General features: G+C 41.7%; 1 protein-coding gene across 1 annotated transcript in view; it reads left to right on the top strand.

Moving 5' to 3' along the window:
• Positions 1-23785, top strand: part of ADGRV1 (adhesion G protein-coupled receptor V1) — a 290661-nt gene extending 266876 nt beyond the window's left edge. The window contains exons 89-91 of the mRNA XM_063320199.1: positions 12252-12443; positions 14571-14748; positions 23318-23785. Coding sequence (XP_063176269.1) covers positions 12252-12443; positions 14571-14748; positions 23318-23436 — 489 coding nt within the window. The 3' untranslated portion in view covers positions 23437-23785. The remainder of the gene's footprint in view (positions 1-12251; positions 12444-14570; positions 14749-23317) is intronic.
• The last annotated feature ends 902 nt before the right edge of the window (positions 23786-24687 follow it).

Here is a 24687-nt window from a genome sequence, read left to right as displayed (position 1 = left end):
TGGAGCCAGCTTAACATGAGCCAGGTGGCCAAGGCGGCCAGCAGCATTCTGGCTTGTCTCAGGAATAGTGTGGCCAGCAGGAGCAGGGAAGTGATGGTGCTTCTGTGCTGGGCACTGGTGAGGCCTCACCTCGAGTGCTGTGTTCAGTTCTGGGCCCCTCTGTACAAGAGGGACATTGAGGTGCTGGAGCGTGTCCAGAGGAGAGCGACCAGGCTGGTGAGGGGTCTGGAGACCAGGGCATGTGAGGAGAGGCTGAGGGAGCTGGGCATGTTTAGCTTGGAGAAGAGGAGGCTGAGGGGAGACCTCATTGCCCTCTACAACTCCCTGAAAGGAGGGTGGAGAGAGGTGGGTGTTGGCCTCTTCTCCCAGGTGAATAATGACAGGACCAGAGGAAATGGGCTGAAGCTGCGGCAGGGGAGGTTTAGGTTAGATATTAGGAAGAATTACTTTGCTGAAAGAGTGGTCAGGCACTGGAACAGCCTGCCCAGGGAGGTGGTTGAGTCACCATCCCTAGAGGTGTTTAAGAAACGTCTAGATGTGGCACTTCAGGGCATGCTCTAGTGGCAGAGATTGTAGGTTGTTTGGTTGGACTCGATGATCTCAAAGGTTCTTTCCAACCATGAAGGTTCTGTGATTCTATGATATAGCTATATGGTTATACATACGTAGTTATAGATAGTTATGGGCAAACACAGATTAATATATTTTTCTGATACCCAGAAAATATATATTATATCTTAGACAATACAGAAACCACCTTAAAAACCCTCATGGGACATCTGTAGCTTTGAAACTCCTAAGGAAAAGCGTGGAGTGACAGTGAGGCAGAAAGTAGGTGTGTGGAGATGAGAGGCTACGGTTTTCTACTGCGAGCACTTGGAGGAACTGGCTTGGCCAGTTTTTAGCAGTGTCATATTACATTAAACTGAAATTTTGTGAGTGAGCCTGCAGCAAGAATCACCGTCCCGGTGGTGGTGGTGGAGACACCGTGCCCAACATAGGAGCAGAGAAAGCAGAAGCACACTCATGTTGTCACCATTTGCACTGTCCTCGCTGGAATGGGTTGGTGAACATCACCCTACATTCATTAAATTATATCTATTATTAATTATGTGAAACAGCACTGACACACCAAGCAAGGAGACTGCCGTACTTGCCCATACAGAAATATAGGTTTTTATAGCCTTTATGTTTGACCTGCTTGACAAAAAATGGCTTCAAAATCCACCTGCCTGGTAAAGCTGCCCTGTCTTGGCTTCAGAATTTCCTACTAGTTCCCTCAGGAGATTGCTTTTACCTCTCGTCAGGCTTTTCGTTACTCGCTTATCAGCCCATCTTTCCTGCTAACTTCTGCAAGGAGCCAAAACGCTGTTACAAGCATCTGAACACGCAGCGGGTGGAAGCCTCATTAGGTCGGTGTTGACGATCCGGTCTGACCCGTACGTACCTGCAGATTGGTGGAGCTCAGCTCCACACGCTGGGCCTGCTCTGCAGGCAGAGCCGGTGCTGCCAGAGACCGTGCGGGCAGGGAGGAAGAAGGCTCGAGGTCTTCCTCCCAGGGATAATGGCAGAACTGGTAGCAGCTCTGCAACGACTGGGGGTGGGAAAGTGCAGAGGGAGAAAAAATTAATAGTGAAGGGCTTCTTCCTTCTCTTCTTGACCCACCATGCGGCTCTGGAGTTGGCAGCTGCCTGTGTTTGCTTTCCATTGGACTTCGCCATGCAGCCAAGACAGCTGTGTCAAGCATTTTGGGTGGTTTTGCAATGAGAAAACATGATATTGCACAGCCAGCAGTTATTGCCTTACAAGGGTGCTGGAAAAGAATAGGCAGTGATCTGCAGCCCTCAAGCAAAGAGGGAGACCTCAAAAGGACATATATTCCATGCTAAGTAATAGGAAAAACTAAGCTAAAATAAAAACCAAAACAACAGCTGAGGAGCTTGTTGCTTTGAAAAATACGTGGAAAGTCCCTCCATCAACAGCTCCTATCATTTTTTCCTCTTAAGAAATGCTCCAGAGAGAGCAGGAGTGGGTCACCGAGCAGGTCACATCCAAATGCTTCTCTTTAGTGCGGCAAACATATCTTAGGTCACTTCTGGCACTAATCCATTTGCGAGAATTTCCAAGAGGGAAAGTAACATCTTGTTTTCCAAGTACAAGAAGAACCAACAGTTCGATACGTGTTTCACGACTTACACTATCTGTTGCCGACCATGGGTAGAGCTACATTCCTGCAGAATGCAATAAATATAGCAATGCGTGGAGGTCAAATGTTCCGATTGCTTAGTTTTAATATACTTCTGTGTATATATGTCCTTTGGTATTACCTTGGTATGTGTTAACATGCAATTTAAGCTTTTGTAGGCAGAATCATAGGGAAATAGCTAAATACTACAAGGCCATTACTCCACCAAGTGCTGTTCTTTCCTCAGAAGCACAGAGTGGACCCTGTTCAGAGTCAGACAATGGAATTGCCTCAGTGTTAATTTCATTCCCTATATTCCGTAAGTTTCCCTCTTTGTTTGTTTTTTTGTGTTCACAGCTTAGTAGTGGTGTTCCTGTCTGAGTCTATTTTGAAAGCCCTGATAGAATTTTTTGTGCCAATGATTTTTCCATTAAAAAACAAAAAGTTGTAACCCACAAATGCGAATTCTAGAAAGCTTAAGAGCTACCATTGCTAAAAAAAACCCTCAAAACAAAAGTTTCTAATACGAGGCTGACATCATGTCCATATTTAATGCGAGTTTGTTTTTAATTTTGCTTTGAGTAACACTCCCTATGAAAAGAGATCTCATTAACTTGTGAGGTACTTCTTTTTCATCCAGAGCTTTCTCTCCTTGCACAGACTGGGGTCAAGGATGAGGGGAGGAAAATCAGCTCGTTATCTCAAGCCAGGAAGTGAATGATTTCAATGACAGAGCCAAATATATTATTATACCTCCACCTACTCTTGTTCACCTACTTGTCAGATATGGAAGGACGTCTAGTCCTTGTCCTCCTTTTTGCCCACGTTTCCCTTTTTTTGAGGAGCATCCCTAACCAAAACAGTGTTAACTTCCTGCTTTATAAATAAGACCTGCCTTCTGCTGTCTCTGAAGCTGCAGAAAGGCAGTAAATATCTACAGTAATTTCGATTAAAATGAAGGGGAGTAGGGAGTGTAACCTGCTGACAGGTTCCTGGTTCCTATGAGTATCATTCAACAACGAAGCCTGCTGAATAACACCTCTGCTTCTGAGACAATCAGAGCTCTCTGGCAAAATAACTGCTTCTTGTAGTAACTTGCATGTCTGTTATTCTGGACCTAAAAAGCATAAAAAGTCATTGCAAGGTATGTGCTGGGGTCAGTTTTACGTAAGGGGAGGTTGAAGTTGGTGAGGCTTTATTTGGTGCTTTACAGCACTGTGTGGCTGTCGCTCTCATGGGCTGCACCATCCCCAAAAGGTTTTCCCAATAGGCAGAGAACGGTGGGGAATATGAACACCTCATTCCCATAAGTCTTGGCCTAAAACACCCAAGCAGCAGGTATATGGAAGGTAATTACATCAGTGATGGACAACCCTTGGGTTCCCTCCAAGCGAGATTTTTCTTAAGGTTTCTTGCGTTTATGGCTTCTGAAGTTGCACCAGTCAGTTAAGAGTTTTACTCAGCTATGGCACTGCAGCGAAATGCTGCTAAATAAACGGCCTGGCCAATTTCTCAGTCAGATATCACAGAGTAGCAAGAAATAGAGAGATAATAGTAGACATAAGAGAGATTATGACACTGAAAGAATCAATTAAAGGGGAAAAAATGTGGTTCTGGCAATAACTTCTAGCCTTTCCTCAACTCCTCATTCTGAGATTTTCTGTATTAGCAAGTAAAAGTTCAGCAATAAACACAAAGTTAGCTTCTCTCTTTTCTCTCTTCCTGTCTGGCAATGCTGACTTGCAGTTCCTTGTTTCTTCTAACTCTCATGTATTTGTCATTAATATACATAAGTAGAAACTATTGCTTTAACAAAATGTAATAATAAGAATGGTACATTAATATGCTGCAGAAATAGCACTTTCTTGGACTTTTTAAAGGTTGACCTGTATTCAGTGATGCTGGTTCGTATGGTCCCTGAATGAAACTTCCTCAATTGCTAATTCTCCTCATGGGTATTGCTTTCCTATGCTAGCTTTCAGCCTGCTTTTGGGTATAACCTGAGCATTAATTGCTCTAACGCTGTCAGACGGGGACTCTTGACCTGGGGGCATAGGTGACAAAGGCTTTTTCATCCGCCACTTCTTGTCTGTTTCAGAAAGAAATTAAAACAGTGGTAGGCTTAGACTGTATGGTGTGAGCTGAAATGTAAGGTTATAAATGTTTACCTTGGAAAGCAAGTATGAGAGTAAATGTTTACAAAATATTGTAAAGCATAGGTGCAAGTTCATGACCTCCGATATTTCTAGGTCTTTACAGTCAATGCAGTTGAAAAATATGTGAGGAATAACCTTACGTCTTTTGGTCTTCCTGGTTTTCCTTTTTTAGTGTAAGGTTCACCAGTGGATAAATATTCTGCCTTTCAATGATATGTGATCTGGCTGCTTTCTGCTACCAGAGAGGTCCTCCACATGGCACAAAGCACGAGAAGAGGACCTCATGAAGGGATGCTATCCAGCAGAGGGGAAGAAAGCCATGGGCAGAGAGATGGGGCAGAGACAGGGGGCGATGGGGTGCTTGTCTGCTTTGTCTGCCTCCTGTGACCACCTGTGGTTGGTGTGATTTACTAAACCTCACAGAGCTCCTTAAGGAGGGACTGCAGCCAGAGCTGCGGAGGGGAATCGCAAGCTGCTTCTGCATGATGGCTCTCCCGTGTTTGCCTTCCACAGATCACGCCTGTCCCACTGTTTGTACCTTCGGTCTTCGACTCAGCCTTTATTTCTTCCTCAGCTAAGCTGAAATATGAAAATAGGGCTTTCTTGGTATTTCCAGGATAACACGGTTGGAAGGAAGTGGTGGAATCTTATACCATCCCAATCTCCACATCTGGCAAGTTGGGCTAATTATCTGCATTTTCAGTGCATCTTCAAGCTGAACACCTCTCTTAAAATTTCAGTCTGTCCTGTTAAAACAACCAACGACAACAACAACAACAAAAAAATCCCACTCCAAAACCTTTTCTGATACTTGCAGGGCTGAAATCAGAGGTACAAATGACTGTTGTGTGGGAGTAGCTGACAGTGTGCTGGGAGCTATGCGGAATATTTATAGTGAATCCCAAGTATCCAAGCAAATCTGCCTTTTAAAGGTTTGCCAAAGTTTGTGAACCTTTCAGGTAAGCCTCAGCCAAGTGGTAGACTAAATCTGAGCTGAATGCAGTTTGCCAGAAAGGGATTTATGGCTTTGGCTTTGGGTAGAAACTGCAAGATTCAGCATGGTCTTGGCGTAGCTGGCTCTGCATAAAGAGAAACTTGGCGGTTTAGACTAAGTTTCAGGTGTTACATTAATGTTGGGGAAATGTATTCATAATGCTGAAAGCACAGTATTTTTATCACCATAAAATCTACCCGTAACCTGTTCCTCTGTGGAATTTTAACTTTAAGAAGCAGAAAGCACTTAAAATAGCTCTTGGTGCAAATCTGTAAATACATTCTTAATTTAATGATAGATACATGAATGATTACTTTTCTTTGTTCCATTTTTAAGGTGACTTCTGCGCATGTATGTGTATGTGTGTGCGGTGGTGACGGGTTCAACAAGTGGTATTACGAGGCTGCCTACCAAGATGGTATGAGATGGCAGTCCTCAATTACATTTATCATTGTCTTTTGGTTTTGGTGTGAATTTTTAGAACTTCAGCTTTAACTGACACGAGTCTTTTCCTCCAGAGCAAAATGGAGAGTTAATACTTCAGGCGGCAAAGTGCAGATAAGCAGTAAATGTTCCCAATAGAAACTGTGATAAGTGAAATGATATGAATGATAAGAATGGTAACAGCTTCATCAAAAATGGTGCTTAATGGCAAATAACAGTCAAACCCTTGATGATACACAGCAGGTCCAAAATTAACTTACTAAGTGTGATCACCAGTGGGTAGGGTTGCACTGCTAGGGATAAGACTTTCACAACAGTCAATCTGAATGCAAAGAAAAAGAGTTAGATTTAAACAGAAGGATCTGATTTGCATTTCAAAGGTTAATATTTGTGGAGAGCTGTGAGTGGGAGATTTTAAGTTATGGCGTAGGATATAGTATCATGTGAATAAGATGGTGCTTCTGTCATGATGACACCAATAAAAGATCTTCAAGCTGTTCTCAAAGAAAAATATGGTTGAAGAAGATACAGAAAAATAAAATGTACATTAAAGTCTGCTTTTTGATATCTAGACAAGCACAAAAATGCTGTGTATGCAATTTATCATAATTATCTCTGAAAACAAGGAAACTTGCAGTAGGAAATAGAGAATTATATATGCTTTAAGTGTGTCACTTGGCTACCATTAATAACTGTGCATATGAATATTCAATTCCGTGTCTAATTTTCTTCCAAAAATAGATTAGGAAAGACAACCACACCAAATATATATCACACGTTGTACAATGGCCCTGATTATAATTTCCTGAATATGGTTCCTTTAACATTGTGAGACCTTTTTTTGCCATGTAGATACGAGCTTCCTGGATATGGTGAAACATGCGAATTATCTGGATTAATCAGACCAGCAATTTTGGCAAAAGCAGTAGGCACTTGTTACGCAAATCAGTGTTAATCCAAAGCAGGCTTTGACTGGCCAGTGATGGAAAACTACGTGAGAAAAGAGAAGTCTGCAACATAAGAACTTCCAGTAAATTAGTGAAATCCCCAGGGAAGTTCACAAGAAGTCAGCTAAGGCATTAAGGTGCACAAGCATGAGCCAAGATGCTGCCACCAGGAATGGCAGCAGCACCCGTGGCCATCGACAGCCACCCAGCCTGACCATTAAACTGACAAGAAAAGGACTTTCTAGGACTGGTTGCCAAGAGTAAATTAGCATAGTCCAGACAGAGAATAAGATTAAACCCTGATAAAATTAAACACTAAAGTGAAACTAACCAGAGTGTAAACCAGCATGCAGAAATTCCTCTATGGTGACTACAGACAGCACGTCGCAAAAGTTGATCTGAGTAAAGACAACTCTTCTGTTGGCAGAGGTACCTGTTGGTGTGATTTCTTGGGGTTTTTATCACCTGGCACCAATAAATGTGTAACTTTAAAAATAATAGTGATGTTATAGCCACGGTGATCTAAGGATCATAGTGACCCAGTTCTGGACGCAGAGGTCTTTTTGTGGTCTAACACAAGGTTGGACGGGGCTTGGAGCAACCTGGTCTGGTGGGAGGTGTCCCTGCCCAGGGCAGGGGGTTGGAACTAGGTGGGCTTTAAGGTCCCTTCCAACCCAAACCGTTCTGTGATTCTATAAGCTCTCTCCACAAGCACTGATTTCACTTAAAATAGTCTCCTTTGAAAAAACAACTTTCATGTTGTTTTTTCATCACATGATTGGTGATATAGTCACATGATGACAGTTATCAAATAAAATTTTCCAAATTAAAATAAAAACTCAAAGAGTGCATCTGTAGAGTGCACTGGATTTTTTTTTAGTACTGATAAATACCCTGAAATAGGTTGAGGTGCTGTTCAAATGGAGTGCTCAAATGACTTCTCTTTACCAAAAGTCCTGCAAAGGTACTTTAGTTTTATAAATAGAAATACTGTTCCTCTAAAATAGGAGAGATTATCTGAATCCACTTCTCCTTGGAAAAACAGATTTTTCAATTTCAGTGTAGGGTATCTCGGCTATGGATGAAAATACCTGTGTGAGAATTATGGTGTATTTTAGTTTTAAAAAAAATAATCTAATGCCTTGATGTATTAGTGTTCATTAGAGCAATAAAAGTCCTTTATCTTACAAGACCAATTTAAAATTATGGGATACAGTATGCATCTTGGCTTTCTCTCAGTGTGTAAACAGGAGATAAAGAAGAGGTTTGTTGATGGCCCACAGTCTGTTGTGTCCTTTCTCATTACTATTAGCAGAGTTATCTCAGTTTCCAAATTTAGACACACTGTAGTGGCAGCACAGGGAGCTGGAACATTCAGAATTAGAGGATAAAGGGACAGAGAGACTACAAGTGTCAAATGCTCAATGAAAGCTTTCTACGGATCGGTCCACCAGCTTTGCATGTGATCTTATGAAGTGTAAAATGTACTCTCTCCTTTTATTGACAGCTATGGAAGTTTGTCTATGGTTTACTAGCTTCCTGCAGCTGTCACTCTGCAGAATAAATAAATCAAGCTGTTGTGTATGAGAAACCTCCTCACACACATGCATACACAAACCCCTCCCACAAATTATAAAATGTACCAGGAAAACCTCCCACCTTCTCCTGTAGAGAACTTTCCACAGCCTCTTTGGGAAACTTGTTCCAGACCTTAATTATCCTCATAGTAAATATCCAGTTGGAACCTCCCATGTTTCAATTTAGGACCAGTATGTCATTCTCCTGCCATAGAATCATAGAATCGTGGAATCATAGAATGTGTTGGGTTGGAAGGGACCTTTAAATGCCATCTAGTCCAACTCCCCTGCAGTGGGCAGGGACATCTTCAACTAGATCAGGTTGCTCAGAGTCTCATCCAGCCTGGCCTTGAATGTCTCCAGGGATGGGGCCTCCACCACCTCTCTGGGCAACCTGGGACGTGTCTCACCACCCTTGTTGTAAAGAACTTCTTCCTAATGTCTAATCTAAACCTGCCCTGCCCTAGTTTAAACCATTGCCCCTCGTCCTATCACTACATGCCCTTGCAAGCAGCCCCTCCCCAGCTTTCCTGTAGGCCCCCTTCAGGGACTGGAAGGGGCTCTAAGGTCTCCCCGGAGCCTTCTCTTCTCCAGGCTGAACACCCCCAGCTCTCTCAGCCTGTCCTCACAGCAGAGGGGCTCCAACCCATGCTCCTCTGTCTTCTTGGTAACCACCTTTTGTACATTGGAAGGCTAATAGCATTTAATGGCTATTAATTACCCCCTGAGCCTTCTTCACACTGAAAAGCCCGCTTCCCTCACCATGTCCTCACAGGTTGTGTGCTGTCCAACTGTCAAGGACAATGTTCATGTGTCCCTTGAAAAAGTAAAGTGGTGCCAACTTGGCCAGAGTTGTTTGTATGATAAACAGTGAAACATATATTGCAATGCCAACAACCTTATTTTCATAGTACTTTAAGACTATTTTTACAATATTAAAGGATGAAGGGAAAAGGAACATCATGAGTATTGAAAGTCTGATGAAGGACAATTCAATTCTCAAACTAGTGATTTTGGAAAAACCCACTGAGATAGTGAGAACTGTGGTTGCAGTGACACAAGGCGAGTGTCTGCATCCTGCCGATGTAAACAGCCTCCGAGTAAACAGCCTGGTGGCTGCTGGTGCTAAAATAAGCACGGATCAATGCAACTTGATCCATGGCATCTTCATGTGTACGATCATTGGAACTCCGTGTTTGGGCAGGACCGTTTGCCTTGTTTTGATTTCCTAAAATTCAGTTGCAGTGGTTTCCAATGGAGACACAGGGTAGCGAAAGTAAGACCGCAAACCCCTTTTGATGCTTCAGACAAAACCACAGTGGTGGCACATAAGAACTCACCTTTACAGAGTATATCTTCTTGAGACTCTAGATTTGGGTAGGAATATGGGTCAAAGAAGGTTCCATCCTTTTTCCAGCTAAGCAAGAAATCTTCTACCCAGCAACACAGTTCCTGTGTCAACGCGTAACTTACTTCAGAGAGTTGGGTTTGCCTAGTTATAATAGTTTCTTAACCTTCTGTTTGTAAGGCATTGCAGTGGTATTTTACAAGGGCAGGGGAAGTAAACCTGACAGTTTTTGTTATTGTGAGCTAACCCAGTGTGTGACTCCTCCTTTCCTTGGAGAAGTCAAATAACCTACCTTGGTCCATGTGCTTATTATGGAAAGACCCAGAGGAGCCATCTCATCACCATCAACACGTGGCAGTTCTCTGAATCGCTCATATCCTTATCAGCCTTGAGGAAAGGAGGTCTGCAGCAGGAGTCCCACGCGAGGCGATGCATCTCAGCGATGCTGTCCTGCTGCCCTGCATGAGGGTCTGCGTCTCTGGATGACAGGGAGGGGCAGAAGTGGCGGCAGCTGGCAGGAGTGGCAGTAAGGAGGATGCTTTGGGTGTCAAAATGCCTTTCTGTGGTTCTGCCAGAGCAACAGTTCCTCAGAAACAGCACTATCCGAAACACACAGAGACTTAAATCAGGAATGAGTTAAAGAGATAACTGTGGCACTTTATTCCATGTTTATTTGTTTTGGAAGAATGAGTGCCCACACTTGGGGCTGCACAGGAGAGCAAACCGGCTTTGCACACCAACGCCTTACGTCCCTGCAATTCTAAAACAGGGCTGTGCAGCATTTTCAGCTAATGGGCTTTCTTGAAAAGTACAAAACCACTTGAAACGTGTGTGCAACTTTTGTGGCTATGTCCTTAGAGACCAAAATGCCAGAGGCTGCTCTGAATTCAGTGTCGTCACTGTTATCTGTTCTTCTTAGGTTTTTTATCCTCATCACATCCATTAAACAACTTAAATTAAAAGAAGTCCATTTGCTGGTCCCATTATGCTTGACCTACATCAGAGTCCTTGGATTTGTTTATAGAATGAAAGGACATTTTAGTTCCTTTTTAGTGTCTCTTAAGTGCAACATGTGTTTGCATCAGGTTTTTGGAATGTATTTACTTACACGTATCACAAAGAAATTTCCTCTGAGTTAACTGTTCTGGGTCCTCGTTACAAAGAACAATAATCTGGAAAAGTGGGAAAATGTTCTCTCAAAATAGTTGTTTTTAAGACTTTTGTTTGCTGGTTTGCTGTTAAAAATGTGCACACAGAGCTGTTTGGCTTTACAGCAGCTGTGTGAGGGTATTCCCAGTGCTTGACCAGCTGAGATTGAAATCCCATCGAATCCCATAAACTTCTGTTATGTACCACTTGGATATTTGATATTCTATATACTTGATATTATGGATCAGACTGTTTTGACATATAGTGTTAGCATTAGAAATTATGAATCTGTGGATCATAAAGTGTGGTTTAATGCTGCCTGTTTTACAGGGTTGGGGTAATGAACATCTATGTTGCGTATTTGCAGTCTCCGTGTATTTTCAAGATTCCTTCCATTAGGAATTCCCAAACATAAATAGGTGAAACTCTTTACTAGTTATAATCCCAGTTATCACTTTAATGCCAATGGGTACTTTTCCAATAAATTGTTCTGCTTAGTTCAACTGGTTTCAGGGGTCTAGAGGACAACGTGAGATACAAAAAAACCAATGCAAATGTAATTGTATCGCAGCAATCAGGAAGAATCCAGGATTTTTGTAATCTTTTGGTTAACCTCTTTTTTATTAATTATTGAACTGGTTTATTTATCAATTGAAATGGATTCTTTTCCCTCAGTATTAGTGCAACTTAAGAATTAGACAAAGTCAGATTTCATATTCAAGAAGTTCAATCACTGGATTTCTTTGCAAACAGAAGACATGGTTATAATACTTTTCTTGGCTAAGTCTAAAGGTCAAAATTAGCAAGTTTTAAAGAAGAACTGCAGAGGCATACAGCAGAGCCTTTGTAGTAATCACAAATGAAAGTGTTGAATTAGTGGATATCATAGTGCATCTAATTTCTAGCTACAACTTGGTATCTGTGACAGCAGCAGTGCAGTTTGCACGAGATCGAAATTTGGGCAGGAATGCAAAGAGCCGGCAGGTCAGTCAGGAAATACAGAATTGTGGCTAGGGGCCAGCAGCCAAATCCTGTTGTAAAGGCGGCCCTTAACCACATTTTCACTATTATGACAACTGTGAAACTCGAGTTGGTTTTGTTCTTGTTGGGATCTTGGCTTTGCTTTGCAACTGTGTGGGTTCAACCAAATAATCATTTTCAATGACTCTTTTGGGTTGTGTTTTGTGTGTGTGTGTGTGTGTGTGTGTGTGTGTGTGTTTAGCTGGAGGCCCCAGGATATGAACTTAGTTTTAACTTCCAGATCTCTGGTGGGCAGTGATATCATCTCTTATTTTCTGTAGAAACTGGCTGCAGCCCTTTGAAGCACGGATTGCTAGCGTAAGGGAAAGCATCTGCGACAGCATAGAGGACCTTGCCATGACTGCGTTCAAACTCTGATCTAAGCTCCCTTCATTTCACACCCTGACGATGTTCTTCTCTCTCCATTTCAGGGTCTTTATGTCTTTGTGGTATATTTTATCCTGCACAACCAACTTTGCTGTCCTGTGAAAGCAAGTTATACCGTAGACATGAATGGGCATACAACTCCAGGATCGGCTTTTTTCACACATGGCAGTGGTCTGCCAGCTGCAGGTGGAGAGATCAGCAAGTCCACTCAGAACCTCATCAGTGCTATGGAAGAGGTAACAGTGCTTTATAGTCATTACCTTGTGTATTGAAAATGTACCTGGAGATTTACGTGGCAGTACTGAAGTGTAATACGCAGGAATGAGATGCTAATTATTACAAGTTGTGTTTGCGGGGGAGGGGATTATTATTTATTTTTTTACCATAAAAAATGATATCTGAATGTTATCTTTATCCATGGTGATATTCTTGGAACTTACAACTCCCTGGTAACATCTCACCTAGAGAATTTCCCTTTTTCTACTCGAACCTTCAGGTTGTTATAGAGACCAATTAAAGTGTGGTCAGAAGTAGGTCATGAGAAATCAAAACATCAAGTTAATTTTTTCATCTTACTATAGTTCTTAGATGAGTTTTAAGTTTTTAATTTTCCAAAGTCATGCTGTGTGAAATTTCTGGAAATTTTAATAGAACAGAATAAAAGTAGAATAAAATTAATTTGGAAAAGAGGGGTGAGGTGGGAAGGGAAGGGAAGGGAAGGGAAGGGGAGGGGAGGGGAGGGGAGGGGAGGGGAGGGGAGGAGAGGGAGAGGAGAGGAGAGGAGAGGAGAGGAGAGGAGAGGAGAGGAGAGGAGAGGAGAGGAGAGGAGAGGAGAGGAGAGGAGAGGAGAGGAGAGGAGAGGAGAGGAGAGGAGAGGAGAGGAGAGGAGAGGAGAGGAGAGGAGAGGAGAGGAGAGGAGAGGAGAGGAGAGGAGAGGAGAGGAGAGGAGAGGAGAGGAGAGGAGAGGAGAGGAGAGGAGAGGAGAGGAGAGGAGAGGAGAGGAGAGGAGAGGAGAGGAGAGGAGAGGAGAGGAGAGGAGAGGAGAGGAGAGGAGAGGAGAGGAGAGGAGAGGAGAGGAGAGGAGAGGAGAGGAGAGGAGAGGAGAGGAGAGGAGAGGAGAGGAGAGGAGAGGAGAGGAGAGGAGAGGAGAGGAGAGGAGAGGAATAAATTTTGAGGGAGATGATTTTCAATCTGTTTGTTGCTGGAACTGGGATGCTGCTAGTATCACTTTTCACTACCTCTAGTAAACCAAGGTGACTTTTGCTGCTATGTACATGTGCAGGTTGATAGAGCTGGTTGAAAATTTTCCAGCTAAACGGTTTTTCCAGGAAAAGAAAAAAAAAAAGTTATTTCGTGTAATTGAAATATTTCAAGGGAACATGTCGGTACTAGCAATGATTTTTGTGGAAAACAAGCTGCTCACCTGGCAGCAGTTTTGCCCCTTTCTCTACCTGCTTGACAGTAGGTTTGCCTGGATTTTAAAGCTCCTCAGCTGCCTTCTGGCAGACCACTGAATTTATTTGACTTCTCAGCGTCTCATCTAAGGTGGTGCCTGACTCCCCAGTTTAGTGGAGAGCATAGCTTCTCGACTCTACATGGCGAGCTTGTATATTCTGGGGCTACTGAGCAGTTGATGAGCAATAAACCAAGGAAATACATTTTGATTGTCCTAAAATATATATTTTTTAGAGTTCAGTATTTTGGCTTTTAATCACATTTAAGGAGGAAATAGATTTTCAAAGCCACGTCTTTTCTCAGGAACTGAAATTCTGATTCTTTGTGCGGCTCCACCTTAAACTCAAGTGGCAGATGAACTATAGCGAAGTTGATATCAAACCTGAAGGGCTTTATACCACCACCAGAACCTTCAAAGACTGACAAATTACTTCAAAATATTGTATTGGTAAACATGGGAAGCAGTGGGTTGCCAACTGTAGATCATAAAATGGGAAGTAATTATGATTAGTGGTTATGGAAAGGAGAAGACGGTCCAGCAGAGGAAGAGGCAGTGGTAAGAGTGGAGTGAGCTGGAACCTTTCAGTGCTTTAATTTAAAGTTCTCCATAACAGGGGCCAATGTTCAAAAATAGTAATATTTTTTTAACTTTTTGAGATAACTAGGACAGGCATAATAAACACATGTTAAATGACTTGTAATCAAGTTACTTTTATATATATATATATATGTATATATAATTTATTTATTTTAGGGGGCAAAAAAAGGCTACCTGGTTCACTATAGAAGTGACAGAATAGCTGATTCCAAAATCTCTTGGTCTTGAGTTCAGCTCTGGTCATACTTTTCAGTTTCTGTACTATAGTTTTGATGGTTACTGCATCTCTGTGTCTTTTTAAACTTTACAGGTGCCTGCAGACTGGGAGAGGGCATCCTTGCAGCCTGCTAGTCAAGCTAGTGCTGCCTTTAAGCAGAGTCCACAAAATGGCAATGTTTTCCACCCTTCTGGGGGATTTAGTACCAGCTCATTGGTTGCTGATGAGGAATCACAGGAGTTTGATGACCTAATATTTGCTTTAAAGACTGGTGAGTGACTCTTCTCCCTGTTCCTCAAAGGTTATGTGTTCTTCACCCCTAATGGTGTCACCATTCCCTGAGACCCAATTAATGAGATCCGTTAATACAATCTGATTGCCAGTGAAAATATGAGGTAAAATGGCTTTGCCCTGGACTGCTATTGCATGAAAAATATTGTGCAGGCTATCTAAAATAACAGAGGAGGAGTCTGCAAAAAATGTTTTGAGTCATGATGATAAGCAGACCTACAGAAAGTAACAGCAGATTGGAGGATCTGACATTTTTTCACAAGTGCTTAAATGCCAACTTGCTGCCTCTAGCCATGGGCTGTCTTGTCTTCTTTTCCTTTATTTTTCAAATTGATATATAGAGTATATACAATGATTATCTTTATTTTTTATATGTGCATATATATCCGTGAAAAGCAGCATAACTTCATAAAAATTGATTTTCCCAATAAGTGTAGGACAAATTACTTATACAAAATACATTTCAATCTGAAAAACAGTGTACGCTAGAAAGATAAACTAGACTTCTGCTCAAACACAAGAGCCAGGTGTGATGAGCTCACCATGCTGCTGGAGGATGGAAGCAGGGGAGGCCACTCCAGGTGCCCACACTCAAACTGCACCTATAAAACAAAAAATTTGTAATCAAATTCCTCTCAGTAGCCTTAGAGTTCAAGTCTTCAAAATCCCAGGCTTTGCCCTCAGTTATCTATTACTTTTCTGCCATCCCACCCACTCCACCAATGAAAATCAAGGTTATTCAAATGATGATATAAATAGATAGCCAGATGTGGTCACAGGTGGAAGAAATGAAGTGAAACCTGATTCAAAGATAGGTCAATATGGGAATGACTGATAAGATGACCACGAAGGCAAAGGAGCACCACCTGATAAGACCTACAGATGGTAACCCAAACACGCGTTGTCTAGCCACCAGGTGAAATACAAATGGACTGGCTTGGCAGTAGGAGGTCACCTATGAATGATCTTTGGGGGTACCATCAAGCCTTGCAAGAGACAGCAGCGAGGTACCGGTGACATTAGCAGGTTAAGTGCTCTGGCGCCAATAATTTCAGGAGTTTGATCCCTTCAGTGACACCAAGGGAAAACAGTTAAACTGGTCAGAAGACTGGGAATAATGAAGGGGTAGTTTTATTCACGATATTCATTATACTTTACCTCCTAAGCTAATTTCCATTGCAGGAAGCTCTTCTAATTATGAAGAAAACTGGAAGACTAATAACTGGCCTAGTGCTGAGAAATACAAATTTTTATGAAGATTGTCACAAAATCTGTATTGCACCTATTAACTTTCCTGGACATTTTGCAGACTACTTTTACTTTGTTATGCAGATAAAGATTTTGGGCAAGACCTTCAAATCTAGGTGCATAGGCTTACAGTTGCAAACATTTTTTAAGTACCTGAGAAGGTAGCTTTTACTTTTTTACTCCTTCCTGAATATTTTGAAGGAAGCCAGATAATTTATAGATAGTTACTACGATACGAAGCCATTCACATCCAAAACTCCCACCATCGCACACGATGTTTACTGCTTAATTGGCTGAGTCGGCATCAGCTGGCCTATTTTCTGCAGTAAACTCTACACACTGTGGAGGACTGAGTCTTAAATCATGAAGAACAGTCTAGAAACAGCAGTAGTTAAAACGCGTGGTTAATATAATTCACCACAACTTTAGCATTTAATGATTTTTATAATAAATCCTGAAGCTCCATCCTTAGTTAATTTGTTTTCAGTCCTTCTAAAGGAAGTAGGGCTAGAACCAGATTTTGATTATTTTACATAAATTTTTCAGCCTTCTTTATCAATATGTTACTATCTTATGAGTCTTTTGTATTAATGTGATTTGAAGCAGAGACCTCAGGCCGCAGTTGGAGAAAAATATTTTTGTTTCTGTTACTAATTCAAGTAATACCTGACCATTTTACCCCAATGCTTATTGGTGTGCCCAGACTGTGTCCCCAGCAACATTACAGGGGCAAAAAAGATTATTTCTAAGCCAAATCAGTTGTCCAATCTGGTTCCAGGCCCACACACAATATTTGAACATGACAAAATGAAGAGATGGTGTTGAGGCTAGAGTAGCTTTAACCAGCAAAGTAAATGTTTATCAGCTACTGCCTTAGGTAGAAGCTGTATCTCAACACAATCTTTAAGCCAAAAACGGTGAGCTCTTCTGTAACTAAAAATTTTATCTGTTTTACTGTTTTCATCCAGACCTGCTCTCGAGTCCAGTTCAGTGCATGGCCAAGGAGTCAAGGTGCTCCCCATGGCAAGAGGCAGGGAACCGCATGGAAGCAATAAATAGGCAGATGAGGAGGTGGAAAGTGGGATTTCTTCTGTCTTTGGCAGTACAGGCTTATTCACCAAGCTGTGGTCTGCCGGGAATTTTATGGTACAGTTAAGCTAGCAGGCACCGAGAGGAACCTGTCTCCCGGTCCTTCCTGGCAGCACGTCTCTCCTTCCTCTCTTGGATTGTTGCTCGTACTCACATGAAACCGCAACAACTCAGGTTAGAGACTTCTCCTTTTCCTCTTCTTCTCCCTATCTCTCTCCCTCTCCCCTTGCGACTCCAAGTCAGTTTGATGCCATTTGAGCACCAGTCCCAGCTCCAAGGAAGCAGTGGCCATCAGCAACTGGAAGACCAACACCTCTTCTCCGAGTAGGCTAAAATGTCTGGGCAGTTGGGTGCCTTTTTGCCCCCTTGCTCTTCTCTGTCTTTTGCTGTAAGCAGTGCTTCTCAAACCTTTTTAGACCAGGCTTTATTTCAGTGGGCTGAAAATTCCTCATCTGGAGCAGACAAGCCCCTGGGAGAGCAGGGCAAAAAAGGTGCTTTGCACCACATTAGCTGTTTTTATCACTCCTAAACGGGGGAGGTACAGCTTTTGGGTATAAAGGAAGAATAGAAATGCTTGCTCTAATATTGCTTGAGCTTTACCTCTGATAAGCAGAAACAGAAACCTCTGTTATCTGTCCTTACCTAAAGCTGTCAATCTATAACCAAACTCAGCCGTAGCTGTGCTAAAATATTAGCTCCCACTCAGAAGGTTGGCTGAGGATCAGCACTGATTAGCAGAGGAGTATGAAAAAATGTCTTTATGCCTCTTTGCACTTCATCTGTCCTTTCTGCTTATGTCGTTCGGAGCTGTCTGAAGGTTACTTTAATTTATGCTCGCTGTCTGTAGCCGCGAGGTTTAATCTGGCAGCCAAGATCAGTGAGAATGAGGGTATAATCACAGCAACGCTAAAATCTCGTTCCTCCCCCTTTGCCCCACCCTTGTGCGGCAGCTGGCCGCTCTGGGCGGTAGAAACGAAGGATGCCTGGTGCAGGTTAAAAAAGAAATCAAACCAACCCCCACAGCACAACTTTATTCTTTAACTTGCAGTGGTTTGGTAATTTGCAGTTCGCAGCGCAGCTCCGCAAATAGATGCGTTGGCACACTTGGCCTTATTGCTAAAGAAATGTGTTGTAGAACTGTGCACTTAGCCCTTGGTTCCGTAATCATTAATGCTGGGCCTAATTACAGATTAACCTGAAACACCGACTGGGTCAGATGAAGGCATACGACTGCATTTCTAGCAAATTAGATGGACAACAGCGTACTGTTTCTTAGCCAGCTTTTCTGATAGCTTTATGCAACCTTTGCATCACGTGGCCGTAGAATTTTTTGTTTGGTGCAAGAAATCCCAAAGCTGGACTTCTTATATCATAAAGCCATGGTCTCTGAGTGCCTTAGCAATGAATTCCTCCTTTCCATCAAATAATTTCGTGTCCATACAGAAATATAGGGTTAGGATTCACGATGGTCACTGCATCACCTCATCTCTTACACTGTGGGAATCTTTTGGAAGGACAGCCAGCTCCAAGGCAGTTTATGTGAAGGAAATTATAGAACAATTATGGCAGGAAAAAATAATTTAGGGATACATCCTGCCTATTGATATGTGCTAAAACATGTTGTTTAATGTTTATGAGTTTGGCATAAAATATTTATTTTATTATATTTCATTTATGGTTTTTATAATTAACAAAAGGCTTAGCTTCTACTGAGGATAATTATTTACTAATTAGTTTTTGTTAATTGCACTAATTAACTTTAAAAGCACTGTCATTTTGGAGCGTTTTGCTCTGATTTCTTATGCATGGTTTACATTGATAGGCAATTTAATAAGACCATTGCCCTCCAGATTGTCACAGAGTCATATGTTACTGTCAGCGAGGCTAAAGCCCGATGTAGCAGAATTCCCTAAGGACTTCTACTCTGGTTAGAGCTGGGGAGTTAAAAAGGGATAAAAGTAGATGGAATCTGTCCCAGAGCAACACACTCTCCATCAGCTTTGCTCGAAAGCGTAAATACCATAAATGCACACTAGCTTTCCTGATCTTGGAGTCTCCATCCATATCCCCATCTCCAACAAATGGTCTTGTCCTCCCCCTTTTGTGATGCACAAAACCGAACCAGTTCCTTCCTTTGGGTGAGACGTGAATGCAAAACACAGCAAAGCCTTTGAGGGAGGCTCAGACCCCTGCAGTGCGGACTGGCGACACACCCCTGTAGGAGGGTGTTTGCAAAGACGTTTATAGGTTAGAGTGGAGAATAGCAGCCTAGCACACTTTTTGGTACTTTCCAAATATATTCCGGACAGTATCAATGGAGGACATTGCTACATCCACATCCAGTGTCTTTTTGCTCTTAATAGAGGCATATGTGATAAATCCTAAATAAATATTCTACATGAAGAATACTTGTAAAAAATATACTATATAAGTTAAAAACCCCGCACAAACGGAGCTATTACAATAATGATGCTATATAAATCAACTCATAACTTTCAATGCAATACACCTAGGGTTCCAAAGTCAGCCTTTTGTAAACCTTGGTGTTATCGCTGTAGGTGCCTGCTTTAAGAATTAGGTGTCTCATGTTGGGCTAGAACTAGAGGAAAAAATTGAAATTTAAATTTCTGAAAGGTGTTCAGTGCAACATCCTGGAGACTGTCTGCCACGGGGCAGGTTAATTGTAGATGGTGGCAAAGTGCCAGCTTCTTGCCCAGCCTTACGAAACCACGTAATTTCTGTTTTGAAGGGCTCTCTTCACAGAAAAAAAGGAAGGAAGGATAGCCAGTTTGCATATTCATTCAACTTCTCATCTGTGATTGCTCACAAATATGCGATCTGTTGGGTGTTGAACGTGACTGTATAATACCCAGGAAGCATTTTTAGTCCAATCTGTACTTTATTCATAGAAGTCTGCATTTCTGTTGGTGTCATTTCTGTAAAGTCAAAACCCTGAAAGAGGAATTAAAGCTGGTTCATTTAGCATATGTATTTCTATCTAATACATCTTAAACGTACGTTATGAGACATGATTTATTCAGAAAGCAAGATGGAAGTCCTTGTGAGATAAAAAGTCTCCCCAGAGATATAAGTAGGGTAATTACAAAACAAACTCCGTCTCCCTTAAAATGTTTTAGTGAAAGTCTGAGATATCTCTGAACAAGCAGATGATAACAGCTGGTGTTCAAGGGCACGTAGGAATGTGCTGAGGCAATCCTTCAACCAGTAGATGTCACTGGAGGGATCTCGCTGGGCTTGCAAAGCCAGCTGTGACTTTTCAGCTCCTAGCTAGTCCTTTGATACAGAAAGAGAGGAAGAAAGGCCTCATTTTCCTGCGTCTTCTTCTTAAAATAGTTTCTTCGCAAATTGGGGAAAAGTAATACTCCCTGCTACGTAGCTATCATCCAACTCTAGCATCTCTAGGGGAGCTTTTTTGGATCTGATTGTGTTTAAATTCTGCTCTAATCTGAGAACAAGCTGGACCTATGAACTCCGTGAAACTCCATCGTGTAAACAGTCGTACCCTTCCCTCTCTGCCGACTGTTTGGTAAGCTGGTATCCTGGTTACATTTCAGCTCTCATTCCTAAAAAGGATCAGCCCTTGCATAGTTTGTCTTTGCATCAGCAGCAGAACAAGGCCCTTGTAAACCCAAAGTAGCCTACTTCAGTCTCTGGTTTACCAAGTTCCTGATAAGAACCTCGGTAACAAAAAAAAAAATAAAAAAAATCTCGTCTTACTTTGCACAAAGTATTCACAAAGTATGCACATATGTATTTAAGAACATACACAACGTAGTAACGTATTTGACCGGTATCCAATCTTTTTGTAGTGACCAGCAAAAGATTCTTTTCTTAAAGAAACACCGTGCTGAGTAATTGCACTATAACCACCAGTAAGACAAATATCTTTCTAACCCCAACAGTCAGTGTTCATCTTAAAATCTGAACCCGGAATGATCATATTTATATAATACGATTTTAAATGTTTTCAATAATGTTTTTTTTTCCCTTTTTGAAATTTGTACCCTCTTCAGCCTAAATAAATGTTTTGAATGAATTGGTGCTACATGAGAAGTATTGTTATGTGTCTCCATTCAAAGTATTTTATTTACTTCAAGGTTATTACCTTGTTCTTCCATCCCCAAATGGTAAATACAGCAGTCTGATTTATCTTCTCTATTACACTCATGTTTCCTTTCTAAAACAAACAGTTTTAGAGAAGATAAGAAAAAAAAACAAATAACTTGCTGATGCAATTGCTGTTTTTCCCAGGACTCTCAAGCAGCTTCTAGTTATTAGGAAAATGATTCAATGAAAAGGTCAAATATGCATATAAATTTAAATCAGTAAGTACAGCTTAATCATCTTCAGTACACTTATAAACAAGTATTTTAATGATTCAGAGCCTAATCTTCCTGTCTTTATTATTATATCTCTGTACGTTGATGGACTTTTACTCTTGTCATACTCTGACAGTAATTGCTGGTGTCTCAAGAGTCTTGGGTCATACAGACCCAAGAACAGGACTCATCTAGTAGGTGTCAATGATGTCAAGGCGACCCAAACACCAAAACCACGTATAAGCAGGATCACGATGCAGAAATACCCACTTTTCACCTGGATGCAGTAGGGCTGGGTTCACCCAGTGTTGTACCTGAGTTGGGCCTCTACCAGGACAACCCCCAGACCTCTGCAGGAAAGCCTGCCTAGTCCTGTAGCTTCTTCATCTCAGGTTCTCTAGACCAAGCTCCATATTCAAGATTGCACCCTGACTTCCCACAGCAAAGGAACATCCCACCACTGCCCCATTTTCTATACTCTTCTTGGGAAGTGGAACAATAGGGGGCATAGAAAGTTATGAGGTAACTCAAAAAAAAGTAATGACCCTTGTCTTGTCTTTCGCCATACAAGCCAAAGTCTGGAATATCAGCTGAGGCAGAAATAAGAGATGCATTGTACAACTGATAGAAATTCCTGAAAATAATTTTTAGTATAAAAATGCAAATCACTGCCTCTCACAGCACACCCTGTTTGGGGCTTTTTGAGCCAAATGTCGTTCCTTTGTAACTCCCTTGAATTGCATGTAGTTACAGATCTATTTCTGCCCAAAATGAATAACTTGCTTAGTTATTTTTAAGTGACATTGCTGCAAGACCATGCCTGAAATTAGTCTGTCTTGAAAACACCATGCCTAATTACACTGATGAGCAACCTGGGCTGGTGGGAGGTGTCCCTGCCCAGGGCAGGGGGTTGGAACTAGGTGATCTTTACAGTCCCTTCCAATCCAAACCGTTCTATGATTCTACAATTCACAACAAATTTAAAGCCCAAGTGTTCTAAACCCTGACAAAATCCATGTATTTTTCAGAATTCGCTCTGCAACTCAAAGAGAGGAGCTGAACACACGCTGAAGTTTATAGTTACAACTGATATTCTTCGAAGGAGTGGTCGGAAAAAATGCAGATTTCATAAAACCTAGTGCAGGATTATGTAACTTTACACTAATCAACTCAAACCTCCTGCCCAAAAAAACCCCACCCCACCCCCCACCCCCAAAACAGGGAAGCAACAAGCTAGCAGAACTCCTGTGACAAAAGGATGGAGAAGGTGGCCTCCTGAGGTCTCTTCTAGACATGTTTTGGAAGTTTCCATGGACCAAAGTCTAGTATTCTTTCACAGTAGAAGAAAAACACAATGCACCAGCTTGTGCCAAGTGTGGGTTTAAAGAATATTTAGTCAGCATCTTTTCTCATGTTGAAATTACAATCCTATTAAAACAGCTGGAATTATAGTTTAACAGGGAAATTGCATCATTAAAAATCAATTCTTCATGAAGAAGTCCTTGGAAATACCGGACTGTAACAGCCAGACCACGAACCCAGCCGAAGCCAGGCCTTGATTTATGCTCTTGTGATTTCAAGGCAATCTCTGAATAGCTATTGTACCATTTACTGAGACAAATAAAGTGACTGGCAGTGGAATTATGAAAAAGCGTATCTGGATTGTACAAAACTACGTCAGATAATGTCATAATCTGTGGTTCCAGAATTGTAGACTAGTAAGAGGAAACTTGCCACATCGTTGTTGGGTAGGGAAGCATTTAAACAACCAGAATAAAGCAGAGCCGGATACAATATGACCATTTTTTTTGTGTCGGGATTTCGTTCTCACGGATTCTTTTGTTTGTTTGTTTGTTTGTTTCGCTGTTTCAGGTGCGGGTCTCAGCGTCAGCGATAACGAATCTTGTCATGGCAGCCAGGACGGTGGCAGCATGGCTAACTCCCAGATCGTAGAGCTTAGAAGAATACCCATAGCAGACACTCACCTCTAACTCCACGGCTTGCTTGGGTTTTTTTGTTGGTGGTTTCTTTTTTTTCTTTTTTTTTTTAATTCAAGCCTCAGTATTTTTATATTTGTACTTCCTTTTGCACTAAAACACTATATGAAACTGTGTAGTAGAATGCTGTGAGCTTTACTGAACGTTTAACAAGGCATGTTTGCTTGAGGTTTTGTATATCAGAAAACAAACTGTAAATTTTTTACAGTGGCTGAGCATCAATAGATACCGTGGCAATTGGCCTGGATTTGTATCTTGTAGCTAGATGACATATTTCACAAACTGTAGCTTTTTTAACTAACCTGTTCATGTAACACTGATTAATAAAAACAGTAGAGTCCGTTTGATACAAACAAGTCTGTTATTTCTGCTCACTGCTCATGGAGCTGGAAGACGATGCAGAGACCCTGTTGGACGGGAAGGATTTTTAATTTACACAGTTGTTCTAAGTTTCCTAAGCTCGTGCTCTTCTAACCGCTTTTTGAGTACCTAAATCTGTGAACTTTACAAATTCAGATAAAGACACAGTCCTGAGCCAGAGAGCTCGAAATTTAAATCGTGACATGATAAAATATGCAGTGATCTGAAAGAAAAAGAGGGAAGGGGAGATAAGGGACAAGAGTGAAACCACCGGCAGCTGCAGGCTGTCGACTGGGTTACCTTGCTGGTTTCTTAATAGGACACTCTATCACTCACAGTCAGAAATAAGGGGGAATTCCAAAGAGTTGGATTCTCTCTTAATCTCGGTGGGTGCTATATCCCGGTTCTGATTGAAGGGTTCAAGTATTGCATTACAAACAGAGTTAGATCAGTAATCCGGGGTCGTAAATGAGCAAGAAAAGTTCCTCCCCTGGAAAAAAAAAATAAAAAAAAAAATTCCGAGGAAGTATTTCAGAACTGAGAGGGGGAGGCAGGGTGATCTTGCAGGAATCATTAACTCTGCTTCTGCACAGACACTCTGGAAGAAAAACACATTAAAGCAGGAGACCGGGTGAATTTTCCTCTGAACATTACTGAGCGCAGTATAGAAATGCAGTAAATGAGAATGCAAGCCTTTCATACCTTCCTCGGGAACTTGCCTAAAGGCTTAATGCTGAGCAAGCTCTGAGCAACAACCTCTCCCTTTAAAACGAAACTTTTCTTAGGGAAATCTTTCTGTGAATTCTGCTGTAGTGATATACAAATTTTACTGCATGTGATTACTTGTTGGGCTGAAAAAAAAAACCCCAAAAACCCGAACAAACC

Source organism: Chroicocephalus ridibundus, chromosome Z, assembly GCF_963924245.1.
Source record: "Chroicocephalus ridibundus chromosome Z, bChrRid1.1, whole genome shotgun sequence".
NCBI classification, from domain to species: Eukaryota; Metazoa; Chordata; class Aves; order Charadriiformes; family Laridae; genus Chroicocephalus; species Chroicocephalus ridibundus.
This window is presented reverse-complemented; position numbering and strand designations above follow the sequence as displayed.